The sequence below is a fragment of the Talpa occidentalis genome, unplaced genomic scaffold, assembly GCF_014898055.3.
Source record: "Talpa occidentalis isolate TD23 unplaced genomic scaffold, MPIMG_talOcc4v2.1 talOcc4.14, whole genome shotgun sequence".
Lineage (NCBI taxonomy): Eukaryota > Metazoa > Chordata > Mammalia > Eulipotyphla > Talpidae > Talpa > Talpa occidentalis.
In genome coordinates this window covers 74,217,274-74,244,668 of record NW_023601433.1, presented here as the reverse complement: position 1 = coordinate 74,244,668, position 27,395 = coordinate 74,217,274, and the positions used below count along the sequence as shown (strand labels likewise).

At 37.2% G+C, this 27,395-nt stretch overlaps 1 protein-coding gene across 2 annotated transcripts in view; it reads left to right on the top strand.

Moving 5' to 3' along the window:
• The window catches only part of TTC28 (tetratricopeptide repeat domain 28), a 539,739-nt gene that overhangs the window by 138,082 nt on the left and 374,262 nt on the right, over nucleotides 1-27,395 (top strand). The window contains exons 3-4 of one of the 2 annotated variants that reach the window (XM_054695213.1): nucleotides 18,445-18,717; nucleotides 19,658-19,788. In XM_054695213.1, coding sequence (XP_054551188.1) covers nucleotides 18,445-18,717; nucleotides 19,658-19,788 — 404 coding nt within the window. Of the gene's footprint in view, nucleotides 1-18,444; nucleotides 18,718-19,657; nucleotides 19,789-27,395 lie in introns of those variants that run through there. The other variant, XM_054695214.1, reaches the window with a different exon arrangement.

Below are 27,395 nucleotides of genomic sequence, written 5' to 3'. Positions count from 1 at the left end.
TTGACTTGGTTGTTTACTTTGTTTTTGTTGAGTTTTGTCAGCTCCTTGTAGATCTTTGTGATCAACCCCTTGTCATTAGTATTGTGTGCAAAAATTTTCTCCCAATCAGCGGGTGTCTCTTTGTTTTGGTTAATGTCTCTTTTGCTGTACAGAAGCTCTTTAATTTGATGTAGTCCCAGCTGTTTATCCTTTCCTTCACTACCTTTGCTTTGGGTAATGTGTCTTTAAAGATGTTATGGGGGCATATGTTATATAGTATTTTGCCTATATTTTCTTCTATATATTTTATGGCTTCAGGCCTTATGTCCAGTTCTTTAGTCCATTTTGAGTTGATTTTTGGGCATGGTGGGAGGTAATAGTCAAGTTTCATTTTTTTTTTTTTTGTATGTAGCAGCCCAATTTTTCTAGTATCATTTTTGAACAAACTTTCTTTGTTCCATTGCATATTCTTTTGTCTTTTGTCGAAGATTAGTTGTCCATAAATCTGTGGGTTTATTTCTGGGTTTTCTGTTTGACTCCATCGGTCTGTGTTCCAATGGAGACAGGGCCTTCCCTTGCTCCTATCATGAAGGTGGTTGTGGGGGTCCCTGGCTTCCCCCAGTGGCACTGGGGATTGCTCCTTCCTGGTGTCTGCCCTTTATTTTGAGGGCAGACCATGCCCCAGTTCAACTTGGTTCCACAGCTCAGCTGTGAACTCATATTTTCAATGTTTCATTAACTTAATGATCATGGGTAAATGAACCAACTCGTTTTAGGATTATCTAAAGAATTCTTAATTTTTTGTTGTTACAAGATTCTGTATTTCTAAATCACACTTCTAGGAATAAATTGCTTTACTTATTTGGACCAATATGTTCTTTTTTTTTTTTTTTAAAGCTTTATTTATTTATACAAGCACTGGGTACAGTCAGAAGTGTGGGAGGGTGAGAGAATTCGCCAGAGTGGGGAACAGAACAGGCAGACTGATGAAATACACTGCTGAGGGGAGCAGTGGGCAAGACAGGAGAGGTCTGCTGCGCCATGTGGGACCCTCGCCGGCGGCTGGGGATCGAACCGGCGCTACAGAGGCTGTGGGCATCTTCGCAGCCCAGCACTCAACCACTGCGCCACCAGGGGAGGCCCTGGACCAATATGTTATCTGGAAATAATCAAATAAGACAAAACATTGGACACTTTAATATTTTATAAGAGTAAATATGGATCTAATTGTAGACTGTCCCTAACAATTTTTAGAAGAGCAATTCAAAGATTATGTAGAAGTAAAAGGAAAGAAACAGAGAGAAACTAGTTTACATGGTTTTCTCCTGTTATTATTTATATTTTATACCAGTTGATAGTCTGGTTAAACAAAGGATTGAAAATGGTACCAGGGAAATTGGAGGAGTTCTAAGACCCAAAACAGGCAGACTTTACTTTGAAGAACATTGATTTTTGAGGTATGAGTTTTGGAAATATTGAGCTGAAAGTTTATATCAATTGTCATCTTTGCAGAGTATGGAGATATAAGGCAGACTTATGGCAAATAGTAAACAGTTACTAATGTTTAATATTAATTAGATTATGCTCAATAGAACTCTATTTTTAGTCTCTGAAATAGTATGGCTTTTTTTTTTAAATAATAAATTTTATTTTTATATTACCCCATACAACAGCACATGCCCCATTCTGACCCCTATCCCTCCCCTCCCGTCCCCCACTCCCCAAAAAGTGTCTCTGGTTCATAGTTTTTTGTTGATTTTGATTTTCACTTTCTTATAGTTATTCATTTTCCTGATCGCTTATTTAAGTTTTCTAGATTCCTGCTATGAGTGAGACCATCCGGTATTTTTCTTTTTCTTTTTGGCTTATTTCGCTGAGCATGATGCCTTCCAGCGCCATCCATGTTGCTGCCAATTGCATTGTGTTTATCTTTTTTGAATGCTGAGTAATATTCCATGGTATATATGTACCACATCTTCTTGATCCAGTCATCTATTTTTGGGCATTTGGGCTGTTTCCATAGCTTAGCTATTGTAAATAGTGCTGCTATAAACATAGGGGTGCAGGTGTTCTTTGGAATTGATGTTTCTGTGTCCTTTGGGTAAATACCTAGGAGTGGAATTGCTGGATCATATGGAAGCTCTATGTTTAGTAGGTCCAGAAATCTCCACACAGCTCTCCATAGTGGTTGGACCAGTTTGCATTCCCACCAACAGTGCAGGAGAGTTCCTTTTTCTCCACAACCTCGCCAACATTTGTTGTTGCTAGTTTTTTTAATATGTGCCATTCTCACTGGTGTAAGATGGCATCTCATGGTAGTTTTGATTTGCATTTCCCTGATTACAAGTGATGTTGAACATTTTTTCATATGTCTGTTGGCCATTTGCATTTCCTCTTCAGAGAAGTTTCTTTTTAGCTCTTCTGCCCATTTTTGACTGGGTTATTTTCTTTGTTGTTGTTGAGTCTCATCAGCTCTTTGTAGATTTTTGTGATCAGTCCTTTATCATTAGTGTTGGGTGCAAAAATGTTCTCCCAGTTGGAGGGGTTTCTCTTTGTTTTTGTTATTGTCTCTTTTGCTGTGCAGAAGCTCTTTAATTTGATGTAGTCCCAGCTGTTTATCTTTGCCTTCACTATTACTGCTTTGGGTGATGTGTCTGTAAAGATGTCTTTGATATGCAAATCACGTAGTGTTTCGCCTATATTTCCTTCTATGTATTTTATGGTTTCAGGTCTTATGTCTAGTTCTTTAATCCATTTTGAGTTGATTTTTGTGTATGGTGTGAGGTAGTGGTCAAGCTTCATTCTTTTGCATGTAGTGACCCAGTTTTCCCAGCACCATTTATTGAACAAACTTTCTTTGCTCCAATGCATAGTCTTTGCTCCTTTGTCAAAGATTAGTTGACCATAAATCTGTGAGTTTATTTCTGGATTTTCTATTCGATTCCATTGGTCTGTGTGTCTGTTCTTGTTCCAATACCATGCAGTTTTGATGATTATGGCTTTGTAGTATAGTTTGAAGTCTGGGAGTGTGATGCCTCCATTTCCTTCTTTTTTTTTCAGTAGAGCTTTGGCTATTTGGGGTTTTTGGTGATTCCATATGAATTTCATCAATAATTGTTCTATTTCTTTGAAGAATGACATTGAAATTTTGATTGGAATAGCATTGAATCGGTATATTGCTTTTGGTAGGATGGCCATTTTAATAATGTTTATCCTTCCAATCCATGAGCAGGGGATGTCTTTCCATTTCTTTGTGTCTTCTTCTATTTCTTTTAACAGTGTTTTATAATTTTCTTTGTATAGGTCCTTTACCTCTTTTGTTAGATTTATTCCCAAATATTTGATTTTTTTTGTTTCGATAATAAAAGGGATGGTTTTTTTTTATTTCTTCTTCTTCAGATTTATTGTTTGTGTATAGGAAGGCTACTGACTTTTGCGTGTTGATTTTTGTATCCTGCCACTTTACTGAATTGATTGATAAGTTGAATTAGTTTTTCTGTGGAGTTTTTGGGGTTCTCTATGTATATTATCATATCATCTGCAAATAGTGATAGTTTGACTTCTTCTTTTCCTATTTGGATTCCTTGGATGTCTTTCTCTTGTCTTATTGCTCTGGCTAGGACTTCCAGTATTATATTGAAAAGCAGTGGTGAGAGTGGACATCCTTGTCTTGTTCCAGATCTTAATGGAATTGCTTTCAGCTTTTCACCATTGAGGATGATACTGGCTGTTGGCTTGTCATAGAAGGCCTTTATGATGTTGAGGTATGTTCCTTGTATCCCAAGAATTTCAAGGGCTTTTATCATGAATGGGTGTTGCACTTTGTCGAAAGCTTTCTCAGCATCTATTGATATTATCATATGGTTTTTATATTTCTTTTTGTTGATGTGTTGGATAACGTTGATTGATTTTCGGATGTTAAACCATCCTTGTGTCCCTGGAATGAATCCTACTTGGTCGTGGTGAATTATCTTATGGATACATTGTTGGATTCTGATAGCTAAAATTTTATTGAGGATTTTTGCATCAGTGTTCATTAGGGAGATTGGCCTGTAGTTTTCCTTTTTTGTGGTGTCCTTATTCGGTTTTGGTATTAGTGTAATGTTGGCTTCATAGAACGTGTTTGGTATTATCCCTTCCTTCTCAATTTTTTGGAAGAGTTTGTGAAGGATAGGCACTAATTCGTCTCTGAATCTTTGGTAGAATTCATTGTAAATCCATCAGGTCCTGGGCTTTGTTTTTGGGAAGGTTTTTTGATTACCATTTCAATTTCGCTGCTTGTAATTGGTCTGTTTAGTGTGTTCTATTTCTTCTTTATCTAGCTTTGGGTGATTGTAGAGTTGTACGAATTTGTCCATCTCCTCTAGATTGTTGAACTTGTTTCCATATAACTGTTCATAGTAGTTACTGATTATTTTTTGATTTCTGCTGTGTCCGTTGTGATTTCTCCTCTTTCATTATGATCCTGTGTATTTGTGCTTTCTCCCTTTTTTCCTTTGTGAGCCTGGCTAGGGGTTTGTCTATTTTATTGATTTTTTCAAAGAACCAGTTCTTGGTTTCATTGATCTTTTGGATTGTTTTTTTTAGTTTCAATTTCATTTATTTCTGCTTTGTTTTTATTATTTCTTTTCTTCTACTGGTTTTGGGGTTTTTTTGTTGTTCTTTTTCTAGATCTCTGAGCTTCGAGATTAGGTTGTTTCTTTGAGTTCTTTCTTGTTTCTTGATGTGAGCTTCTATTGCTATATATTTTCCTCTTATTACTGCTTTTGCTGCATCCCATACATTTAGGATATTAGTGTCCTCCTTGTCATTCAATTCAAAGAATTTTTTATTCTTCTTTGATCTCCTCGTTAGTCCAGTGGTCTTCCAGTAGTGTGGTTTTTAATCTCCATGAGGTAGGATAGTTCCTTGCCTTCTTTTTATGGTTTATTTTGGTTTGATGCCTTCATGGTCAGAAAAGATGGTTGGTATGATTTCAATCTTGGTGTATCTGTTGATGTTTGTCTTGTGCCCCAGTATGTGATCGATCCTGGAGAATGATCCATGTGCGCTTGAGAAAAATGTGTACTCCGTTTTTTCGGGGTTTAGTGTTCTATAGATGTCTGTTAAGCCCAATTGCTCTAGGTCCTTATTTAGAGCTTTAGTTTCTTTACTTATTTTTTGTCTTGTTGATCTATCCATTGTTGATAGTGGTGTGTTGAAGTCTCCCACTACGTATGTGTTTTCTCTGATGTCTGTTCAAGAGGACAACAGTTGTCTGGTTGCTCCTTCGTTGGTGAGTATATGTTAATGAGTGTTATTTCTTCTTGAAGTATTGTCCCCTTGATCATAATGTAGTGACCATGGGGTCTCTTTATTTTTTTGAGTTTGAAGTCTGTTTTATCTGATATAAGTATAGCTGTTCCTGCTTTCTTTTTTGGTCCATTTGCTTGTAGGATTGTTTTCCATCCTTTAACTTTGAGCCTATTTTTATCTTTTGCGCAAATGTGTTTCCTGGAGACAGCAAAGGTTGGGTTTTGTTTCTTAATCCAGGCTGCAACTCTGTGTCTTTTTATTGAAGAGTTTAGTCCATTTACGTTTAGAGTTAATATTGATATGTTAGCATCTGTATTTGCTATTGTGTTTGTCTTTCCTTTGATTTTATTTATTTATTCTTTTAATAACTTTTTTTTTTTGGTCTTCTTTCGTTGTTATTCGTCCCTCTGAGGTTCTGGCTTTAGGATTCCTTGTAGTATTTTTTGGAGTGGGGGTTTAGTCGTAGTGAAATTCCGGAGTTTCTCTCTGTCTGGGAAGGTCCATATTCATTCTTCATAGAGGAAGGAGAGCTTTGCGGGATAGAGTATTCTTGGTTGGCATCTGTTTTCTTGGAGTCTGTTGACTATGTTCCTCCACTCTCTCCTTGCCCGTAGTGTTTCTTCAGAGAAGTCTGATGTCAGCCTGATTGGTTTTCCTTTGAATGTTATCTGTTTCTTCCCTCTTGTCAGCTTCATTATTTTTTCCTTGTCCTGGCTTCTTGGGAGCTTTACTATTATGTGTCTTGCTGTGTTTTTCCTTTCGTCGTGGAAGTTTGGTGTTCTTCTTGTTTCTTGTATATCAATTTTCAGCTCCTTCTTCGCATTTGGGAAGTTCTCTTCAATTATCTCCTGGAATATTTTCTCTGTTCCTACATCTCTCTCCTCTCCTTCTGGAATTCCTATAACTCTTATATTTCCTTTCCTCATGGAGTCAGATAGTTCCTGAAGTCTTTCTTTGTTCTTTTTCCTTCGTACTTCTCTTTCCTTTTCTGTTTTGGTTCTTTTTATTTCTGTGTCTTCAAGAGTACTTATTCGTTCTTCCATTTCATCTATTCTGCTTTCATTGCTTTTCCCAGAGTTCTTTAGTTCCTCCATTAATTCTTTGATCTCTTGCATTTCTTTTACTTCCTTCTTTAGGGACTCAATTTCATTCTTCTGACCATTGTTTTCCCTCTTTAGGGACTTAATTTCCTTCTTCTGATCATTGTTTTCCTTTATGACTTCTGTCACTTTTTTAATCAGGGCAATTTTAAATTCTCTTTCTGGAAGGCTCAGAAGTTCTTCCAAGTTACTGTCGTTGCAATCTGGAGGGTGGTTTTCTTTTTGTGGTGTGCTTCTTTCCTGAGGCGTTGTTAGGTTGCGTGTGTTTTCTAATTTGTTTTCTAATTTGTCTGTTTTCTAATTTGTCGTATGCATTGGGACACTGTGTTGCTCGGACTGGCCGTCATCTTGGGTGAACTTCTCCGCTCCCCTCTGGCTCCTCCAGGAACCATCTCTGGCTTCTGGGGGAGCTTTCTGCTGTTTTTAGGCAGTCTTTACTGAAGAAATGTCCCTGTTCTAAACTGGCGAAGCTGGACGCAGTCCCTGCGCATCCAGTCTCAGGCACACTCTTCTGCGTGCCCGGTCTGCCCCGGACGTGGGTGCCTGCTCCCTCTGTGGGCTCAGACTGCTGGTTGGAAGGGGCCTGGCGTGGGCTAACTTCCCAGCTGGCCACTGGGTCCTCCAGAAGACTTCTGCCCTTTTCAAGAAGTCTTAAGAAATTTCCCTGTTCTATGGGGTGCTAGTGACTTTTTTTCTGGTCGCTAGGTGGCACCAGAGATCTCTCCTATTGTCCTTGGGGGGCTGTTTTTCAACCCCCCCACCCCCGTGGGACAGGGAACAGAGAGCGAGAATGGTAGGGTAAACCTCAACGGCTTTGGGGTGCTGTGTCTGCCTTGTGCCTCACCGTCGTGGAGAACCCACACCCAGAATTTCGTGCCCCGGGTCTCAGTTCAAAGCCCTCAGGTCCAGGATGCGGGCTGTAGCCCAGTTCAGTGGCGCGGGAATGGCGCCTTTTGCACCCAGCTCCCGTGCCTGGGCGCCTGGTTCCTGCTTGCTCAGTGAGGGACTTTCAACCCCATGAGGGCCTCCGCGCGTCTCCCCGCAAGCCTAGGTCGCAGGCGCGGGGACCTGGGCAGCCGCGATCCCGGTCCGCGTTTGCTTTTCAAGCGCGCCAAGCGCGCCACTTTTCCGCGCAAGCTTACCGGCAGCCTGGGCTGTGTGCGGGTCTCCCGGGGTCTTTGTTCTTCTCTAATGGCGCCCAGAGCCGTTCGCTCACCGCCGCGGCGAATCCTGCAGGGTTCTCCACAGCTCCTGTTCACGGGGTGTGGTGGCTGCAATAGTTCCTTTCCACTCACAGTCCCGCTTGCTGCGTAGTTTGTTCTTGTTGGTCGTTTTAGTTTGTTGTTTTCCTCCTCTCTGCGGGTCGGAGAGTGCCGACTCTGTGGGTGGGGGAGGGGAGCCTGTAATAGTATGGTTTTAAAGAAACTAAAAATTTGATGGCAGTATTATCAGATGTTTAGTTTTGAAAATGTTTGCAGCATTAGATAATCTTAATATACTAGTTAGTAAAGTACTTGGCTCAACATATATGCTAAATAAAGGTTTGACGAACTATATGGTTCTCTGATGAACTATATGGTCTCTGTGCAATTCAGAACTATAAAAAATATTTTCCTGGAAGTCAGTTTTCATGTTTTAGAAAAAAGTGGTAAGGAAACCTCTCTTCATGTGATTTTTATAACCCCATACAAAGTGGAGTCTGCTGAAGGAACCTAATGGCTGCTCCCACTGGGGGACCTGCTGTTAATAAACTCTGACTCAGAGCAGATGTGCTTTGGAGCTCCGGGGCTTGGTGGTGGTGGGGGGGATGGACAATAACAGAAAAATCAATGTGCCTCTCCTTTCCATTTTTCTAGTGTTTTCTTGTTCTCTCCCTATATCTCTCCACTAGCAGTTTACATGGAACATTTTTTTGTTTAGTTCATGAAGTTATCCTTTCTTTATTCGGAGGTGTTTCTGCTGCTGCCTTAGAATATTGGAGTAAATGTGTTGAGATCAGCAGAATCATACTTACCATTTTGCCTTTGAAGCAATTTGTTTAGATAAATGTAAGGAAATGTTCCCTGCATTGTGAGGAATAGCTCAGTGGTGCTGTCTTAGGGTTTTCTGTATCGTGTTCTTTCCCATCTTACACTTAGTGGCCTAAGGCCCACCCTTGGGAAAAGCTGCATCTTACAGGTGCTTAGAGTGCTTTAACATTTTCCTCTCTTTCCTTAAGGCACTTTGATTTATTTCATTTAATTTTAGCATTTTTTAAATGAATATGTCTATTTGAGATGGGCTTTGCTTATCAACATTTTACAGAAAGACTTTATTTGCATGGTGTTGTTCAGGGTATCATCTCATATCCAAACAACCTCTCTCTCCCTTTTTTTAAATAATTTTTATTTTTTACAACATTGTTCATTTCATTATTTTTTATTTTTATTTTATATATTTCTTACATCATTTATCATTTTTGCACAATGTATGCACTTTCATCTTGGTTATATGCCCCGTATTTGCTTCCCCCCACCCCCTCAGGTGTAGTCCCCATAGAGTTTCCTTCACCAATGCACCCATGTGCCATCACCTCAGTCCCCTGTGCTCCCCCCCTTCTTCCCTCTAATCCCTCTTCCTCCTCCTCCCCTGCAGTATGTCTCTGATTTATAATTGTTTTTGCTTTGCCATGTTTGGTACTGTTACATGTTTTTACACTGATGTCTTGTTTTGTTCTCCTATATTATGGCTATAAGTGAAACCATCCGATATTTTTCTTTTTCCTTCTGACTTATTTCACTGAGCATAATTCCTTCTAGCTCCATCCATGTTGCTGCAAATGGCATGGTTTATCTTTTTTGATTGCTGAATAATATTCCATTGTATATATGCCACATCTTCTTGATCTAGTAATCTATTTTTGGGCATTTGGGTTGTTTCCAGGTTTTACCTATTGTAAATAGTGCTGCAATAAACATAGGGTACAGGTGTTCTTTTTTTTTTTTTTTTTTTTTTTTTTTTTTTTTTATAGAGGCATGCTTTATTTATTTGTTTGCTGGTTTCTTTGTTTGGTTTGTTTATACATGCACTGGGTACAGTCAGAAGCGCGGGAGGGCGAGAGAATTCACCAGAGCCAGAGCGGGGAGCAGAGCAGGCAGAAGGACCGAAGTACACTGCTGAGGGGAGCAGCGGGCGGCAGGAGAGGTCTGCGCGCCATGTGGGACCCTCCTCCCGTGGCCGGGGAGCAGCCGGGGATCGAACCGGCGCCGCAGAGGCCGCGCGCAGCTTCGCAACCCAGCGCTCAACCGCTGCGCCACCGGGGAGGCCCACAGGTGTTCTTTTGAATCAATGTTTTTGTGTCCTTTGGGTAGATCCCTAGGAGTGGAATTGCTGGGTCATATGGTAGCTCCATTTTTAGTAGGCTGAGGAACCTCCAGACAGCTTTCCATAGTGGTTGGACCAGGTTGCACTCCCACTAGCACTGTAGGAGAGTTCTTTTTTCATCACATCCTTGCCAGCATTTGTTGTTGCTTGTTTTTTTGATATGTCCCATTCTTACTGGGGTAAGGTGATATATCTCAATGTGGTTTTAATTTGCATTTCCCTGATTATAAGGGATGTTGAACCTTTTTTCATATGCCTATTGGCCATTTGCATTTCCTCTTTGGAGAAATGTCTTTTAAGTTCTTCTGCCCATTTCTTGACCTGATTTTTTATTTTGTTTTTGTTGAGTCGTGTCAGTTCTTTGTATATCTTTGTGATCAGTCCCTTATCAGTTGACTGGAGTGCAAAGATTTTTTTCCCAATCCATTGGGTGTCTCTGTTTTGTTTAATGTCTCTTTTGGTGTGCAGAAGCTTTTCAGTTTGATGTAATCCCAGGTGTTTATCTTTGCCTTCACTATCACTTCTTTGGGTGATGAGTCTTTAAAGATGTTATTGCGATGTATGTCTTGTAGTGTTTTACCTATATTTTCTTCTATATATTTTATGGTTTCAGGTCTTATGTCCAGTTCTTTTATCCATTTTGAGGTTATTTTTGTGCACAGTGAGAGGTAGTAGTCTAGTTTCACTTTTTTGCAGTGGTGGTCCAGTTTTCCCAGCACCATTTATTGAACAAACTGCTAATGACCTCTCTTTTTCTCATATGATTGCAGTTCAGAATATCTGTCATCATTTGCTGCCCACTTTTTATTCACTGTTTATTTTAGCCTTCCACAGCCTTATAAGTTTTTGCCATTGTGCGTAGCTGTGCTGTCTGGGTCACGTTATGTATTGGTCTGATATGTTGTGTCAGATGTTGTTCTTTGTAATTCTTAAATGCAACAGAAAAAGCTCCTCAGCACATGTGCTTTTGTAAGCAACAAAGGTCCCAAGATGTGCACCTTTTTCCTATGTTTGGCTATTTGGGTAAGTTTCAAGATTTTGTTTTCTTTTTTAAAGGTAGGGCCAATCTATATTACTATACCCTTGTTCTCAAATTAGTAAGTTATTTATTTACATTAAAACTGACATTTTTATAAAAAGATATTGTTATTGCCTGTATTACTGAATTAAATCTGTTTTACTTTATTTTTATGGTTTCACCAACCAGATATTAGTTAATCTACTTATCCTGTGGATACATTTACATTATTACATGTAACATATTTCCTTTAAATCATTGATGGAAATATAAAATTAAGTGTAAATATAAAATGATACTTTCTTCATGCCTTCTCAGGTTTTTCTTTTACTGTTTTCCTCCTCTTTAGTCTTTATCTCCTCTTTAGTCTTTCAGCAATTTCAGTTCATTGTATCCTATAAATGCTTATGCAAATTTGGATGTTGTAGCACAGTACTACTGCCAACTACAGATTTAATAATATAATTACAAAGTGAGATTGAATTTACCTTTATTTGTTCCTCTAAAGATACCAGGGCTGCTTTTTGCTGAGGGTTCTCTTGTGTATATTTTCTCTTCTCCTGTTAATTCAGTAATCTAAAGACTATTACATTTATGGGCTATCACCTGTTGTGGTGTTTCTACAGGCTCCAGAGCTGATTTTATTAAGCACTGGTAGGAAATGGCTGTTGAATATCTAAGATTTTCTCTCAGAGTTAAGTTGGGGTTCATTTTTTTTTCTTTCTCTAATTGTCTACCCTCAGTAACCCATTCTATCTGATTCTCTTTTTGGGGGCAGTCACTTTTCACAGGAGGCCAACACACACAATGTCCAAGATTGGAATGTAATTTTAGCTCTGCCATTTGTTATTCTGTTAACTGAGCAAGGTGCTTCCTTTCTGTATACCTCAGTCCTTATCTGTAAAAAGGAAATAATACTATCTATCTCATAACATTTTGAGAATCAAAATAAGCTTTAGAATGTAAAGGCAATTCTCATGGGATGCCTTCCCCCTGTAGTGTGATGCCCTACCTCTCATGGCATGATGGAAACAGCAGCAGTATTAATCCTGCACATGTATTTATGACAGGCACAGTGCTGAGAGTATGCAGCAAACACTGTAGAGTAGCATGGTCCTCTTTCTGAGCATTTGCTGGAGAACTTTCTTTTGGGCCTCAGTGCTAGGAAATGCTGTGTTTCTCCTGAGTGTTGCTGTATGTTTATCTGAAAGGTCTGGGAATTTTGAAAGTGATCCTTTCTCCTTTGCTTTGTTCTCTGTGGCTCTGGGTCCTGGCCACCTTTAAGGAGCTCTGCCAGACCTTACATTCCCCCTCTTAGTGTGCTGAAATTTTATTGTTTTAGTTTTATTTTCTACTCATTCTGACATCTGTATTTTCTTTTTTTTTTTAAACTACTTTTTTTTTTTTTTTTTTTTTTTTTTTAGAGGCATGCTTTATTTATTGTTTGCTGGTTGTTGTTTGCTTGTTTGATACATGCACTGGGTATAGTCAGAAGTTGAGAGAATTCACCAGAGCCAGAGCGGGGAGCAGAGCAGGCAGAAGGACTGAAGTACACTGCTGAGGGGAGCAGCGGGTGGCAGGAGAGGTCTGCGCGCCATGTGGGACCCTCCTCCGGTGGCCGGGGAGCAGCCGGGGATCGAACCGGCGCCGCAGAGGCCGCGGGCAGCTTCGCAAACCAGCGCTCAACCGCTGCGCCACCGGGGAGGCCCTGACATCTGTATTTTCTACCTTATTTCTGTGGACGGCCTTTGAATCCTTTCACCATGAAGTAGATTTAAATAAATACACAGACAAACACACCAATATGTGAAGTGGCTTAGATAAATTGCTAATAACCATGTCATCTTTGTTTTCATTTTTTTTTTGAGGCAGGCAGTTTTCCCCGAGTAGGAACCAAAAGATTTTCTTTCTTTGATTGTGGTAAAATATACATAACCTAAATTCACCATTTAAGCCATTTTTTTGTTACACATCTCAGTGACATTAAGTACATTTACAATAGGTGCAAGCAGCTTTTTCATCTTCCCAAATTGACACTCTGTACCTATTAAACACCCTCTCCCTGCTCCCTGCTGCTCTTGGCAACCGCTATGCTATTTTTCTGTCTCTATGAGTCTGACTGCTCTAGGTACTTTGTATAAGTGAAATCATACAGTGTCCTTTTGTGATGAACCCAAGGGATTTTAATTTAGCTTATTTCTTTTTAAGAAATCAGCCAAAGAAAAGTTGAAAATTAAAATTAAGTGACTATTATGAACCTTACCTCTAAATTTCGTTTTTGGGGGAATATTTTGCTCTCACAATAATTTACTTACCTTCTTACCTTGTCATTGTGCCACAGTGTCAGTAGTTGCCTTTTCCTTTTTGTCTCTGTTTTGGAGATTCACTCTGGGATTGTTCTCCCAGCCTTCTGGATTTGCAGTTCAGTTATATATTTTGGTAATGTATTCAAGATTATTGGTACTGATATTGCCAGACTTTTAAAAAAGTTGAATCCTTTTTAGTCATGTGTGCTTGGCAAATGTTATAGGGATAACTTGGAGGTCCCAGAATGTCTTCATAGTACCTTAGAAAAATTGAATTCTGTTAAAATGTTATTTACCCTGAAGGTGAGCCGTATAAGACAGTCATTCCTTTGGAATAAGGCATTGTGCCTGTTAAATGCATTTACCCCTCAAATTCTGTAAACTCTAAATGGGTCTGAAATTTATCACTTGTTCTCTATCTGTTTTCTCATTACAAATATAGGACTTCATCATATCTTGCTTCTAACTGGTTATCCTGGCTTTTCTCTCTTCCAAATCAGTCCATGCTTTGCTTTCCTTCAGAATGAACGTTCTAAAATGTAAGTCTGATCTGTCATTCTCTTATTCATTTTTCCCATTGTCTACAGAATAGGGGCCAACCTCCTTAGTATAAGAGAACTTTTTCTCTTTCATTCTTATCTTGAAGATGGTCCCAAATAAAGCTATCTGCGGTTCCTGGAAAACACTGGTTTCTCCTCTCTCTAATTTCTATTCAGATGTCACTTCTTCTGAAAAGCTTTCTTAGACTTGCCTGAGTAGAGGTAGCACCTTTTTCCTGTCTGACTTCACAGCACATTCTACCAATGCTAAGAACTATGGATTGAGCATCGTGTCATTATATTATATATTACTAAGAAAAAAGAGCGTGCTAACGATTTAAATGATACACAGTCCTCATCATTTAATTTCACATGAACGGATAAAGCTCCTTTATATCCTTTTAGAGAAAAGAAATGACAAACCATAGAATTGGAAGATACCATAGAGTTCAGAGATATTAAATTTCCAAGTCAGAGATATTAATATGTGAGTGCAGGTGCACTTCAGAACTGATGAAATAGCTGGATGTGATTGTTGTTTGTTTATTATTAGCCTCTACTGCATTCCTGGAAGCTCTTCAAGTGTCAGGAAATGTGATTTTGTTCATCCTAATTTCTTAAAGCTTTTACATTTCAAAAGCACATAACTAGTGTTCAATCAGTGTTGCAGAGGACCTTTATATTCCCATGGATTTGGGTTGATTTTGACTGCTTCATGTATTATATGTAGTTTCTAGAAAGTAAAATATCTTAATTATTTTAAGCTGCCAAAATTCTATTCCACCTTGCCTGCTAAAATCACAAAAATCTGTATCTTTGCTAAGAGGGTATGTTTATTTGAGAATGGGAATTAAAATCTTAAAATAGTAGCGTTGGAAAGAATCATAGAAATCACCTAATTTAAACTATTTAATATTTATACATTAAGAAAACAACTTATCTGGGCCTCCCTGGTGGCACAAAGGGTTAAGCACCGCACTATGAAGCAATCCATAGCCATTGCAGCATGAGTTCGATCCCTGGCCGGCCAGGGAGCAACCCACATGGTGCAGCAAACCTCTCCTGTCTTGCCTGCTGCTCCCCTCAGCAGTGTATTTCAGTCAGTCTGCCTGTTCTGTTCCCCACTCTATCTCTGGTGAATCCTCCCACCCCCTGCATCTCTGACCTGTACCCCAGCTACTGTACGTATAAATAAATAAATCGTTGGAAAAAAAAAAGAAAACAAGTTATCCTAATACTTGATATTCATCAAAAACCTGTACAGCAGATAACCAGAGCATCTAATAAGTGAGCATTGACAAATGAGACATGATTACAGCCAAAAGCATACAACTTTGACAGTAAAAGATTTTAAATTAATGTAAAGTGGACTTTTGTGTGTTGAATCTGTACACATACAAAAGATGTACATATGTGTACATTTATATGTGTATCCACATATAGGCATATAATTGTGTATGTATCTATTCATACTTGAATGTATTCATGCATGTATATTCATGTATGTAAATATGTATATATATGCATACACACATAATATATAGATTGCATAGATAGATTATGTAATCATCACCATAGACACAATCTATACATTTGACAAAATGGGAGACTTGGTGGCTCTGAAATTCACGTCTCTTTATCTTTAGCTCAGTATTTTCTCCATTATTTCTTTATTATTATTAATTTTATTTTCTCAATATTTCATATCAACTCTTTTCTTTATAAATATTCTCTGGTCCATGCACGCTGTCCTGTTCAATATTCCCTATCATTCTTTGTACTTATCTTATGGCACCTTTATTTAGGATAAACCTTCTGCCTTAAATAACCTCCACTTTCAGAAATGAAGCAAAGACTTGTCTAAACCCTACCCTTTGTTCAATAAATCAGATTCTGCATTCCATGAAGCTTTCTGATTGCTATTGATAATCTTTCCTTTTCCAAACTCTTATAACATATTCTGTATGTTAGCTGGCATTTTAACTTATGTTAATTTATTTTATTGAAGTAACATTGCATTATAATGTTTCAAGTGTGCATTATAAATGAACATCTAGATATACTACATTAAGTTTGTCACTAAAAGCACAATTCTATCCTTTTTTTTTTTTTTAAAGATTTATTTATTTATTTATGCATACAAGCACTGGGTACAGTCAGAAGCGCGGGAGGGTGAGAGAATTCACCAGAGCCAGAGCGGGGAGCAGAGCAGGCAGAAGGACCGAAGTACACTGCTGAGGGGAGCAGCGGGCAGCAGGAGAGGTCTGCGCGCCAATGGGGACCCCCCTTCAGTGGCCGGGGAGCAGCTGGGGATCGAACTGGCGCTGCAGAGGCTTTGGGCAGCTTTGCAACCCAGCACTCAACTGCTGCGCCACCGGGGAGGTCCCTATCCTTTCTTTTTTAATGTATTTATATTCTTTTTCCTATATGCTGCAAATGGAATTTTGATCATTAACTGCTTATTCATTCCTTCAATTTAGTTTTTACTTAGTGAAAATTTGTATAATCAGGGAGTTCTTTTTCTTTTGGGAGTCTTCCAGGTATTTACTTTCTTTAGTCTTCTAACCATGGCAATGTTTTCTCTTCTTTCTACTATTGCATAGTTTCAGAGTCACTTAGATGACCTTTTTTTTTTTTTTTTTTAAGCATTGGTTACTATGGTTAAAAAAAAAATCACCAGCTGAAGTATGATATTTTTACTGGTCATCGGTCTTTTTGGATTGTTGGTGTCTGAATTCTCTTGTGTTTTGGAAATTCCCTGTGTTATTCTTTTGTCTCCCTACCTTCCACTATACAAGCTGCAGACAATGTATCTTTATTTTCCAATCCTACTTTGCAGCTAGGACCCCAACATTGAATTAGGAGTTAAAAGTTAAAAGAAGAAGAAATGATAGCCCTGAATTTTTTCTGGTAGTGATGGGTGGCAATAGTGACATCCATTTTACAAGGGGAGGGGCCATTTGGTAGTGGTAGAGGCAGCATTGTAAACTGTGGTATCTTTTGTTTAGTTGCAACAATGACATTGCCTTCTCACGACAGCTTTTGTAGCATGATTTTGACAATGATCCGGAGGCCTGATTTTCTATCCTTCCCCTACTTTGTTCTTATCTGTAATGATTAAAACCAGTCAAGATTGGTTTCTTTTGCTAGCAACTAAGAATATGGTATCTTAGACCCTGGAGTACAAGCCCTGCAATGGTTCTAATCTTGGCTTAGTCCCAGGTTGCCTGACCTTGGGTGAAGCACTTATATATTCAAATACTTCATTTGAAGTATTTGAATAAAACAAGGAATATTCAAGGTCTTTTCAGCTTTAAATCCTGTTATTTTTGCTTCTGCTAATTGGCCAGTGGGATGCTAATGTGATCATCATTAGCTGCCAAACCCATTAGTGGGTATCGCCAAAATTCTGCTCACAGTGTTTTAGTGTGGTATTGTTCTTTTCTATTCTAGCAATTCCCGGGTTCTTGTGCCTATATTTAACCCTATTGGTTAGCTACTATTTACTGGTACTATGCACTGCTTGCATCTTGACAGGTGTAAAAATGTTCTTTGTTCTCTGTTTAGTGATCTTATTGAAGGGAAAAATGCTTTAGGCACCAGTGGGTTTTGAGGCTTTTGTGGTAATGTTGATTCAGACGAGAGCTCCTTAGTGGAGAGTTGAGATTCAAAGTCATAAATTGTAAAAATTACATTTTAATGTAGTACTGTTGGGTGAGAGATTCACGGTTTAAAGAGACCAACCTTTTTTTTTTTTTATAGTTCTTTACATATGCACAGTGTGGTAACTAATGTGAAATAATTTTCAGGAAAGCTAACAGCAAATATATTTTAAGTGTCATCTCATTGTGAGGTTATATTCATTAACTCTGCAGTTGTCTTTTTAAAAAAAGGGAAAAGGAAGTTTGAGGTCATTCACATTCAGACCTGGCTTCACATGGAAAGAATTTCCTTGTGACTTCCTGACCCCTAATCAATGTATTTTCCAAATACCATATGAAAATAAAATGAGAAAATCATTAATTTTGTCTTCCATCTTACCTTTAAATTTGGATGATTTCCTTATGGTTTCATTTATAACCACAACAAAAATTGCTAATGATTTTTTTATTTGGTCATATTGGTCTCAGAAGCAGCAAAGGATATACCGGGTTGTCAGTGAAGGTGATAGGTACTTTGTTAGGAGAGCTTCATTATTGCATCTTCTAGGGGAAAAAGTGTACAGAGTTTATGAATAACCATTCAGATTCATGTTTAACAAACATTCATGAAACACCAAATGTGGTTATGACTTTCACTTTTTATGGCAATGCCATATTTTTAATTTAGTGACTGCATTGCTATGGAGTTATATTAGACAATCTTATACTGGTCTTCTAATTTTGCTGGAAAATATTTAAAACATTAACATACATGGAGCAATTCTAAAATGCTTAAGTGTGCCAAACCATGCAATGTTAATCATAAAATGTAGCAGAAGATTAGATATAAAAATGTGGGCTAGAGGGCCTAAGAATACTTGATAGTAGAGTTGGGACTTGAGGGATGATGTGCTTATAATATTCTTAGAGGGCAGAGGAGGGAAAACTATTTAGGGGAAGCAGACCAAAAGAGAGAGAGTGTGGTGTATGCATGTAGCAGTGAGAAGGAAATTGCTGGATAGAGGTTGGTGTTTGAGTAATGTGGGTAATTGGGCAGTAAGGCTAGTGCTAGATTAAAGATTGAGAACTTGTAGTTGAAATAGGCCATAGAAAGATATGATAAACATTTGTTTGTAGAGCATTTAGAAAAGATAGTTTTGTTTATTATCTTACATTTTCTTGTTTTCTTTTGTTTTTCTTCAGACTCCCTCGAGCCTACTTATCAGCAGCTTCAGAAAATGAAATTGGACAAGAGTCCCTTTGTGGTCGTATCTGTGGTTGGACAGGAACTCCTGACAGCTGGCCATCATGGGGCCTCTGTAGTTGTCTTAGAAGCTGCCCTGAAGATTGGCACCTGCAGCCTCAAACTGAGAGGTTCTGTTTTCTCTGCCCTGAGCAGTGCTTACTGGTCTCTTGGGAACACAGAGAAGAGCACTGGTTACATGCAGCAGGACTTGGACGTAGCCAAGACCTTAGGTAGGTTACATGTCGCCTTTATTTCAGTGCAGATGGGAAATAAACAAAGCTGATTGACTGGACATGAATGGGAATAATATATGCAATGAAAAACAAGTGTGTCTCTAGAACATTGTATTTTAGAGCACTCAGCACTTTAGGACTTTTCATATAAGCAAGTTTTAAGACCCCCAAAAGGTCAAGAGATGTTGATTAACATATTTATTGCTCTCTTCAGAGATTTGGGCTCATAGGTTTAATATCCTAAGTCATAGTGTTGGTGAATAAATTGTTCATCTTAATTTCAATTTTTGCCTACATTAGAATGCATCATTATATTGTTGGAGGAGATAGTACAGTGGTTAATAATGTGGACAGTGGAGCCAGACTGCTGAGTTTAGAGGCCTGGTTCTGCCACTTTCTAGCTGTGCTGCACTCAGCAACTTGCCTAACCTTTCTGTGCTGTCTTTTTCTCATTTGTAAAGTAAGTATGGCTTATGATTATGATTATCATCCAAGTGATTATTTAAGAACTTGTAGGATTGCAGAAAGACAGAGCAGATGGTAAATATACAATCAGCATACTTGTAAAGAAGCAACATCTTGTAAGTTTGGAGTCAACTGACTGGCCAAAAGTTGTTGGCAGAACAGTGAGATCATACAAACATAGCTCATTTGTGTCAAAGGTTTTAACCTCTCATTTGCAGGACACCAATATCCCTGACTATTGTTCTCCTATAACAACAGCAACAATTGTTGACCAGAAATTTAAATTCTAGGACCATAACTTTTCATATATAGTCTAAATAAATTCTAGGACCATAACTTTTCATATATAGTCTTATTGAAGAAGAAAATATTTCTTTAAAAGAAGTCAGGGGCTCTTTAATGAAGATGGATGTTATAAATAACATTAAATGAAGAAGTTTTTTATGTTTTGTATTTTTTAAAATCCAATTAGGTGACCAGACAGGAGAATGCCGAGCTCATGGGAATCTGGGTTCTGCATTCTTCTCCAAAGGAAATTACCGAGAGGCTCTCACTAACCACAGGCATCAGTTGGTGCTCGCCATGAAGCTCAAGGACAGAGAGGTAGGAAACTTACTTGCAGACCAAAAATATATTTTTTGAAACATGGAATTTTTTTTGCTATTCAGAATGTCTTAGGTATGTTGATAACATGATAATCATTGCTTCCAACTTTCATCAACAATTCCTTATAGTCTCTGACCTGAGGATCTAATAGTTTGGTCAGATTCATTGGTCTTATTCTCTTCACAGGTGCCTTGGGGTAAACCTATGTAAAATTAGCAAAAAGTTATATCATTATAATATATTTACTATACTAAAGAAGCAAACATGCTTTCTTTGAAATATAGAATATTATTACTGTAAATTCTTCATATTGTTTCTTTGATGGATTTTTAAATCAGGTTTGAAAGTACATTAAGTCTGATTGAGAGACCTGAATTATAATGATAATCATTATCCTAGTCTTTTTTTCTTATATCGTTGTTTATTTTGTACAGTAATTGGTTTCTCCCTTCAGATGTAGCCCCTGTAGTTCTCCTACCACCATATCACCCACGAACCATCACCACAGTCCCTTGTGCTATTCGCTCCCCCATTTTTATCCCTGTTTCCTTGTTGTATGCCTCAGATCAATGGCCAACTTGAAAGTTTTGTCTTTGTCTTGACCTTTTGTTTATCCTGGTCTTATGTAATATAGTACATGTAATATCGGAGTTGCTATTTAGTAGAAGCAGTAAGATGTGAAAGTACTTGCGGGGTGGAAAGAGAGTGGGGTTTGGAGTGACATATCCAGATTTGAATTCTTGCTCCAGTGTATCCTAGCTCTGAGAACTTGGGGAACTTATTACTTAATTCTTCTTTGCCTCTGTTTTCTTATTTAAAAATGCCAGTTCTATTTTTTCTATACACATTTGTGATAGAGTTATAAATTACATAGTGCCTAACATAGTACCTGAAATTCCATAGTAGAATTACCTAAATGATGGTTTTTAATATACTGTTATCAATAAGAAAAAGAAGGTTAACAGCAGAGGCAACAATAAACTTATGAATCAATGTGTTGAGAAGTATATTTTGTTACATTTATCTTTCAGAATTTCACTATGGGACATATAGAGATTAATTATATTATTTAAATGATCCAGCATCTTCAAGTCTCTAGAATATAGTTAGGCACTTAGAAGAAACTGGGAAAGTTTGCTCTAACAACAGGCTGAAATCTCCTCTTAGGAAGACTAGACTTCTACAAAATCTGTCTCATCTTTGGGTGCCAGAAAAAAAGCCTTTGAAAGCTACTAAAGTAAAGTAGGTCATTCAAAAGTTATGGACTTTTGGAAAATTTATTTTCAAGAGAGTTGTTTATACATTTTGTTCTTTGCCTAGTGACTCTTAGTTTACAAACAATTCCTATAAACTTGATGATCTGTCTTTTTTTTAATGTTAAGAGAGTGAGAAGAAGGGTCATAATTCTAGAGGCAGATAAACAGATGGCATTAAGACTTGGACTCTTAGTGGTGACCTTAATGTAGTATACACACATGTTGATTCTCAATTATGAATACCAGAAACTTATATAATGTTACAATGCAATGTTACTTAATTTTTAAAAAGTGAGAATTGGGTTTAAATAGCACAGTTATACAGATAGGGCCATTTAGTGAAGGGACAAAAATAGGTATATGCAAATATGCCAAGAGCTTCTTTTTTTTTTTTTAAGATTTATTTTTATACAAGAACAAGGGTATAGGCCAGATGCGTGGGAGGGTGAGAGGATTCACTGGAGACAGAGCAGGGAACAGAACAGGCAGACTGAAGAAATACACTGCTGAGGGGAGCTGTAGGCGAGACAGGAGAGGTCTGCTGTACCATGTGGGATTCTCGCTGGCAGGGCGGGATCGAACCCGCGCTGCAGAGGCTGCGGACAGCTTCACAGTGTGGCACTCAACTACCTGCGCCACCAGGGAGGCCCCCAAGAGCTTCTTTTAATTCTCTTGTTTTCCTAAACTTTGGGTAGGGTAAAAAGGCTTTTAATTAGGGGAATAGGATTAATTTTTAAACCTCATTTCCTTTTCCCCTTTGTGAGTAGAGAATGTCCAGATACATAATTAATGATCTGTGGCCTGGCCTCTAAGTTGGAAAATCCCATTTGTTTTCTCCTTAAAGTTACAGCCCTGTTATTGCCATTCCCTTTCACTTGCTGAGTCCAGTTGAAAGTTAGCCAAAGCTTGACCATAGCAGAAGCCTTGGTCTGGGATGTTCCTAATGTTTAGCCTGTTCTCTTGTTCTATTCTGTGAAAGCATATGTATCTAATTTCTTCACTGACTTAATAGAATTTCTCTTTTCTCTCACTGTGTGTCTCTTCTATTATATTTTTCTCTGAAATTATGGGGGTACCATTATTTTCTTGAGAAATTTGTTACTTACCATTTCTCTTAATTTTTAAGGTTATAATTGTTGTTTCTTGCTTAACTATAATTAACTAAAAATCTTTATTTTTTTATCTTTGAAACCACCCACCAGTTGTTAAGACTATTTAATATTGGTTAGAAATTAAAGGATAAATCTACAAAAAGTCCAAAGGGAACAATACATTATTGCAATAATGTATATTTTATTTAAGTTCAAAGTTTTCGTTGAACTTAGTTGACTATCTTCTAGAATTTATTTAATTCAGTTATATGTAATGTCTGGTCATAAAAACCCTAATGTGTGCAAATCACTGTACTGAGGGTTCAGGGTTTAGGTGGAGGGTGTGGGATTACTCTTCTTGAGGGGCATATGTTCTCTTTTGGTCGGAGGTTTAATATGAGAACAATATTAAAATACTACTTGATGTCTATGAGTGCCTTGGTGGTGGGTGTGATGTGGTAACATACACTTCACTTGAAGCAATGAGATCCTATATCTGTGAATCATATACAGTGCTCCAAACCAATGTTATTTTCATTAAAAAAAAAAAATTAATGGGCCTCTCAGGTGGCTCAGTGGGTTAAGCACAGCACTGTGAAGCTGTCCACAGCCTCTGCAGCGCGGGTTCAATCCTGCCCAGCCGGCGAGAATCCCACGTGGCACCGCAGACCTCTCCTGTCTCACCCGCTGCTCCCCTCAGCAGTGTCTTAGGTCCGTCTGCCTGTTCTGATCCCTGCTCTGTCTCTGGTGAATCCTTTCACCCTCCTGCACATCTGGCCTGTACCCCGGTTCTTGTATAAATAAATCTTAAAAAAAATTATGAAAATCCCCAAAGATACAGACAGAGACAGCAAAGTCATCTTCTCTACCATAGAAGGATTTTTGCTCTAATGGGGAATATGCACATGTAAGTGAATACAGTGTATGGTCACATGTTTAGAAATATGTATAGGTATACTGGGGAACAAAGAGGAGAGCAGAGTGTTATCTAGGTGGTGTGGAAAAGGCACTAAAGGATTTCCAAGTAATGTACTTTCCCCCCTCTTTATGGAATGCCATCTTGGTATCGATATTGTCTGTATGGCAAATTGCTACTACTGATCTTGGGCTCGGCGGACTCTTCTCTGCTCCCTCCTTTATGCTCCCAGATGACCTGTATATACCTCCATTAAAGTAATTGTACTAAAAAAAGTGCTGCTTGAGTAATAAATGATGAATGTACTCTTAATCACTGCCAAGATTCGAGAGGAGAAAGAGACTAGTATATACTTGAGAAAGCTTCATGAAACAAGTGGAACTCAAGCTGGGCCCTCAGAGAGACATAAAAATTAGTGTATGAAGTTCTAGAACCTGGTCATTGTGTCAGTCATGTTTTGCTGAGTGATAAGATAGTTCATGTCTTAGCAAAGATCAGATATTCTCCACTATTCTATTCATTAAAGTCACATACTCTTGACTTCTAAAAAGGTAATGATTATTACTTACATGTAATTATGTAAGAAATACATGAAAATAATATAAGATCTTAAGCCTATCATTCTGTTAATATTTTTGGAACATGTTTCTGGTCATATATGCAATTATACTTGTTTATATGTATTCAAAGAAAAATTATAATGCGTTTTATAACTTGTTTTGTGTTAATTTTTACCTCTTAATTTTTAAACATTTTATTAAATGTTTTATGACTATCACAAATGTTGTGCTGTTAGTTTGTTTCATAATTTTTGGCAGTATAAGATCTGGCAGTAAAACATCTTTGTACATAAATCTTTAAACTTCTATCTCATAATTTCATTTGGTTAAATTATTAGGAAGCACACCTGCTTGGAAAAAAAAAAAGTCTTCTGATACTTACTGCTAAATTGCTCTCAGAAATACTATCTATTGTCAATCCTATCTACAATGTATTAGAACTAAAAAATCAATTTGACAGGTAAAAAAAGTTATCTTATGATTTTGTGTTTTTTGATCACTGTTAGGCTTGGCTATTAAAAAATTCTTTAAGAAAGATCATTTTGTTCATATTTCTTTTGTAAAGAGCTTTAATACTCAACCTATTTTCTTGTATTAGGTACTGGTTATTTTATATTGATCTAATTCTAGGCATTGCTGTCTTATCCTGCTGAACTGTTGGGCAATTTGTGTTCTTATATACAGTTTTAATTACTATTGCTTTATCATATTTGCATTTGTTACAAGTCCCATACTATTATTCTGTTTGAAAATGTTTAAGGATATTCTTGTCCCCCTCCTACACTCCCCTGGCTGAATGAACTTTAAAATCATTTTTGCAAAATTTTGGAGAATCTTCATTGGGATTTTTGTTGGAATTGCATTAAATTTATATACTAATTATAGATAAATTGGTTTATTTTCAAGAGTCTTCTATTCAGGAGCATGATTTTGTTTCTGCATTTACACTTTCCTGCCTCTCACTGTTCTATGCTTACGGGGAGATTTTTTTTCTTAGCTATTTAATGTATTTCCTAGTTATACTATATTTATGTATTTCTAAATAATCCTCATTGGCAATCAAAGATTTTTTTCTATTGTGCATTTTTAAAATTTCTTACTGAAGTAACATATGTTTCAGGTGTCAGTGATATAATCAACATTTGTATTACTACAGTATGTTTGCCACTTAAAGCATTATATCCCCCTTCACCATAAGATGGACCCTATTTACTCAATTTACCCACCACTTTCCCCTTTCCCTTCTAGTAGCCACTATTTTGTTTTATAGTCTGAGTTTGTTTTTGTTTTATTTTGTTTGTTCATTAGTTTTATTTTTTAATCTTCCACAGATGAATAAAATCAATGTTTGTGTTTCTTCACCTGATTTATTACTCTCTAGGTCCATATATGTTGATGCAAATGGCAGGATTTCATCTATTTTTATAACTGAATAGTATTAATTGTGTATATAAACTACATCTTTATACATTCATCTATCAGTGGGCATATGGGTTGTTTCCAATTATTAGCTATTGTGAATGAGGCTGAGGTGAATATGGGAGTGCATATATCTCTTTGAATTAATCTTTTCATATTCTTCAGATGAATACTTAGAAGGGAGATAACTGGATCATAAGGAATTTCTATTTTTAGTTTTTTGAGAAATCTCTATATTGTTTCTATCCATTTTTTTAAACTAGTATTGATGGCATATGGGATGTTTTGATTTTGCGTGTTTGTATTTGACCATGTGAAGGTTATCTCTTAGTTCACAACTTTTTGTTGATTCTCTTGGAATGCAAATTTTCTGCAAGCAATGATAATTTTGTATGCTTCTTTGTTTATGTTTGAGCTTTACTTTTTTCCCTCTTAATTATTGTACTATTTGGAATTTTGATAAACTTCCCCAAAAGTAGTCATACCCTCTTGAATATGTAAAGTTCAGAGAATGACTTTTCTGTGTTTATCCTTCTCTTACATTGTATCTGTGACCTCACACTATACCTTAGTTTTTTTTTTTTGTATTATTTTTACATTGTAATGAAATATAGAAACTTCCTTTTGAAGAAAAAATTAACCTCTGTTCATGCTTTATGACTGTGTAAGGGTACCAAATTGCATCTTTCTGTCACTTGCATCTTTAGCTTTAATATATATTAAGATTTTCCCAAGTAGCAAGACAAAAACCTGAAACACTTTTGTCTATTTACCATAAAAAGCAATAGGTTTTTCTTTTACATGATTATTCTCAGATACTTATTAGGGGAAGTGATACCTTCTCCACAGGAGTTTTCATTCTGACTAAGCTTCGCTCTACTTTAATAGCTAGAAAATTAATTTTAGGTGCCCAGAGAGACCTTCTTGTGAGCTAATATTAACTGTCAGAAGACTGCATAAATTACTTTGCATTAGAGATGTTGTTCTCTATTCAGGGAACCTGATATGCAAATAAGCTGATGACTCTGAAGTGTGTGGAGAGGTAGCCTTCTGAAGTCCTGTAGTAAATACCAACTAAGTTTACTTGTCTTTTCTGCAGTAACTCTGCTATCAGTAACTAAGATTTAAAATTTACATTCAATTAGGATACTTTTATATTATGATAATGCCTTCCACATAAAAGATCTTTTAAAATAAAATTTCATTCTCTGTGATTTTGAAAATAAAAGGTAAATATAATCGTTATCAATTTATGACACCTGTAGGTTAACAGGAACAGTTACTGATACCTGAAAAAGACTACTTGACTTTGTGAGAAAATTGAACCTTCTGGATTTCCTTTAGGATGTGGCTACAGGAAATTAATTATATGATTTTTTATTACATCATCCTAACCACAGCACTTTCTTCAAAAACAATGCTATTTTTCTTGGACCTTTTTGCAGACATTTGCTATACCATGTATCAGTATATTAGTAGTGCTAATATGAAATCCACACAAAGGTTTGTGGGGTGAGTGTGTGAGAGCGAGACAAAAAGAATGTAGTGAGGTAATTATTTTATTTCCAGTAGTACAGGAGAGTGGGTTAAAGGTAAAAAGCATTCCATTTTAGCAGAGAACCATATCCTCATAGGGAGTATTAATATTAAGTTTAGGAGGGGAAGGTTTGGCAACCTTTTCAGTGGTGTGTGTCTTGCAGCCTTTTGAGGAAAAAAAACTAAGATTGTTAAGCTGTAGCTCTTCAAATTACTGACGAGTGTAGACCTTGGAAAGCAGACACTTGTGAAGAACGGAAATAGGACATAAATTTTTTGATTATGCTTTCTGTACATTGTATTACAAATGAACTGAGCCAGTAAGGAGCTATACAAAGGCCTTTTCTCCTACTGATAAAATAGTTATCACCTATAGTTATAGTTATCTATTATATATGATATAGTAGAAAATCATTCTGCCTTCAGCTGTTCAATTTTTTCCAACTTTTTCTTGTACTACTTTGTCATCACTTTACCTATTATATTTTTGGTTGTCCTTTTCCAGCTATAGCATTTTGCAGTCTCCCACTTCTGCAGGGTAGAAGAAATTTCAGACTTGAAATTTGCAGATCTAAATTCAAATCCTGTTTGTCACTAGTGGTCATATGTCATGGGCAGACCTTTATGGAAGCTCAGAATTGTTGATGCACCATCTGTAAACAGGAAGACCAGGTCAAATGACCTTGAGAGCCATTAAGCCACATGTGATTATTTCAAATTGGAATTAAATAAATTAGAAAATTTTCTTCCCAATTTACAATAGGCATATTTTATTTAAGTGCCCTATAGCTCTTGTGCCTAGTGGCTACCATATTAGACAGTGCCG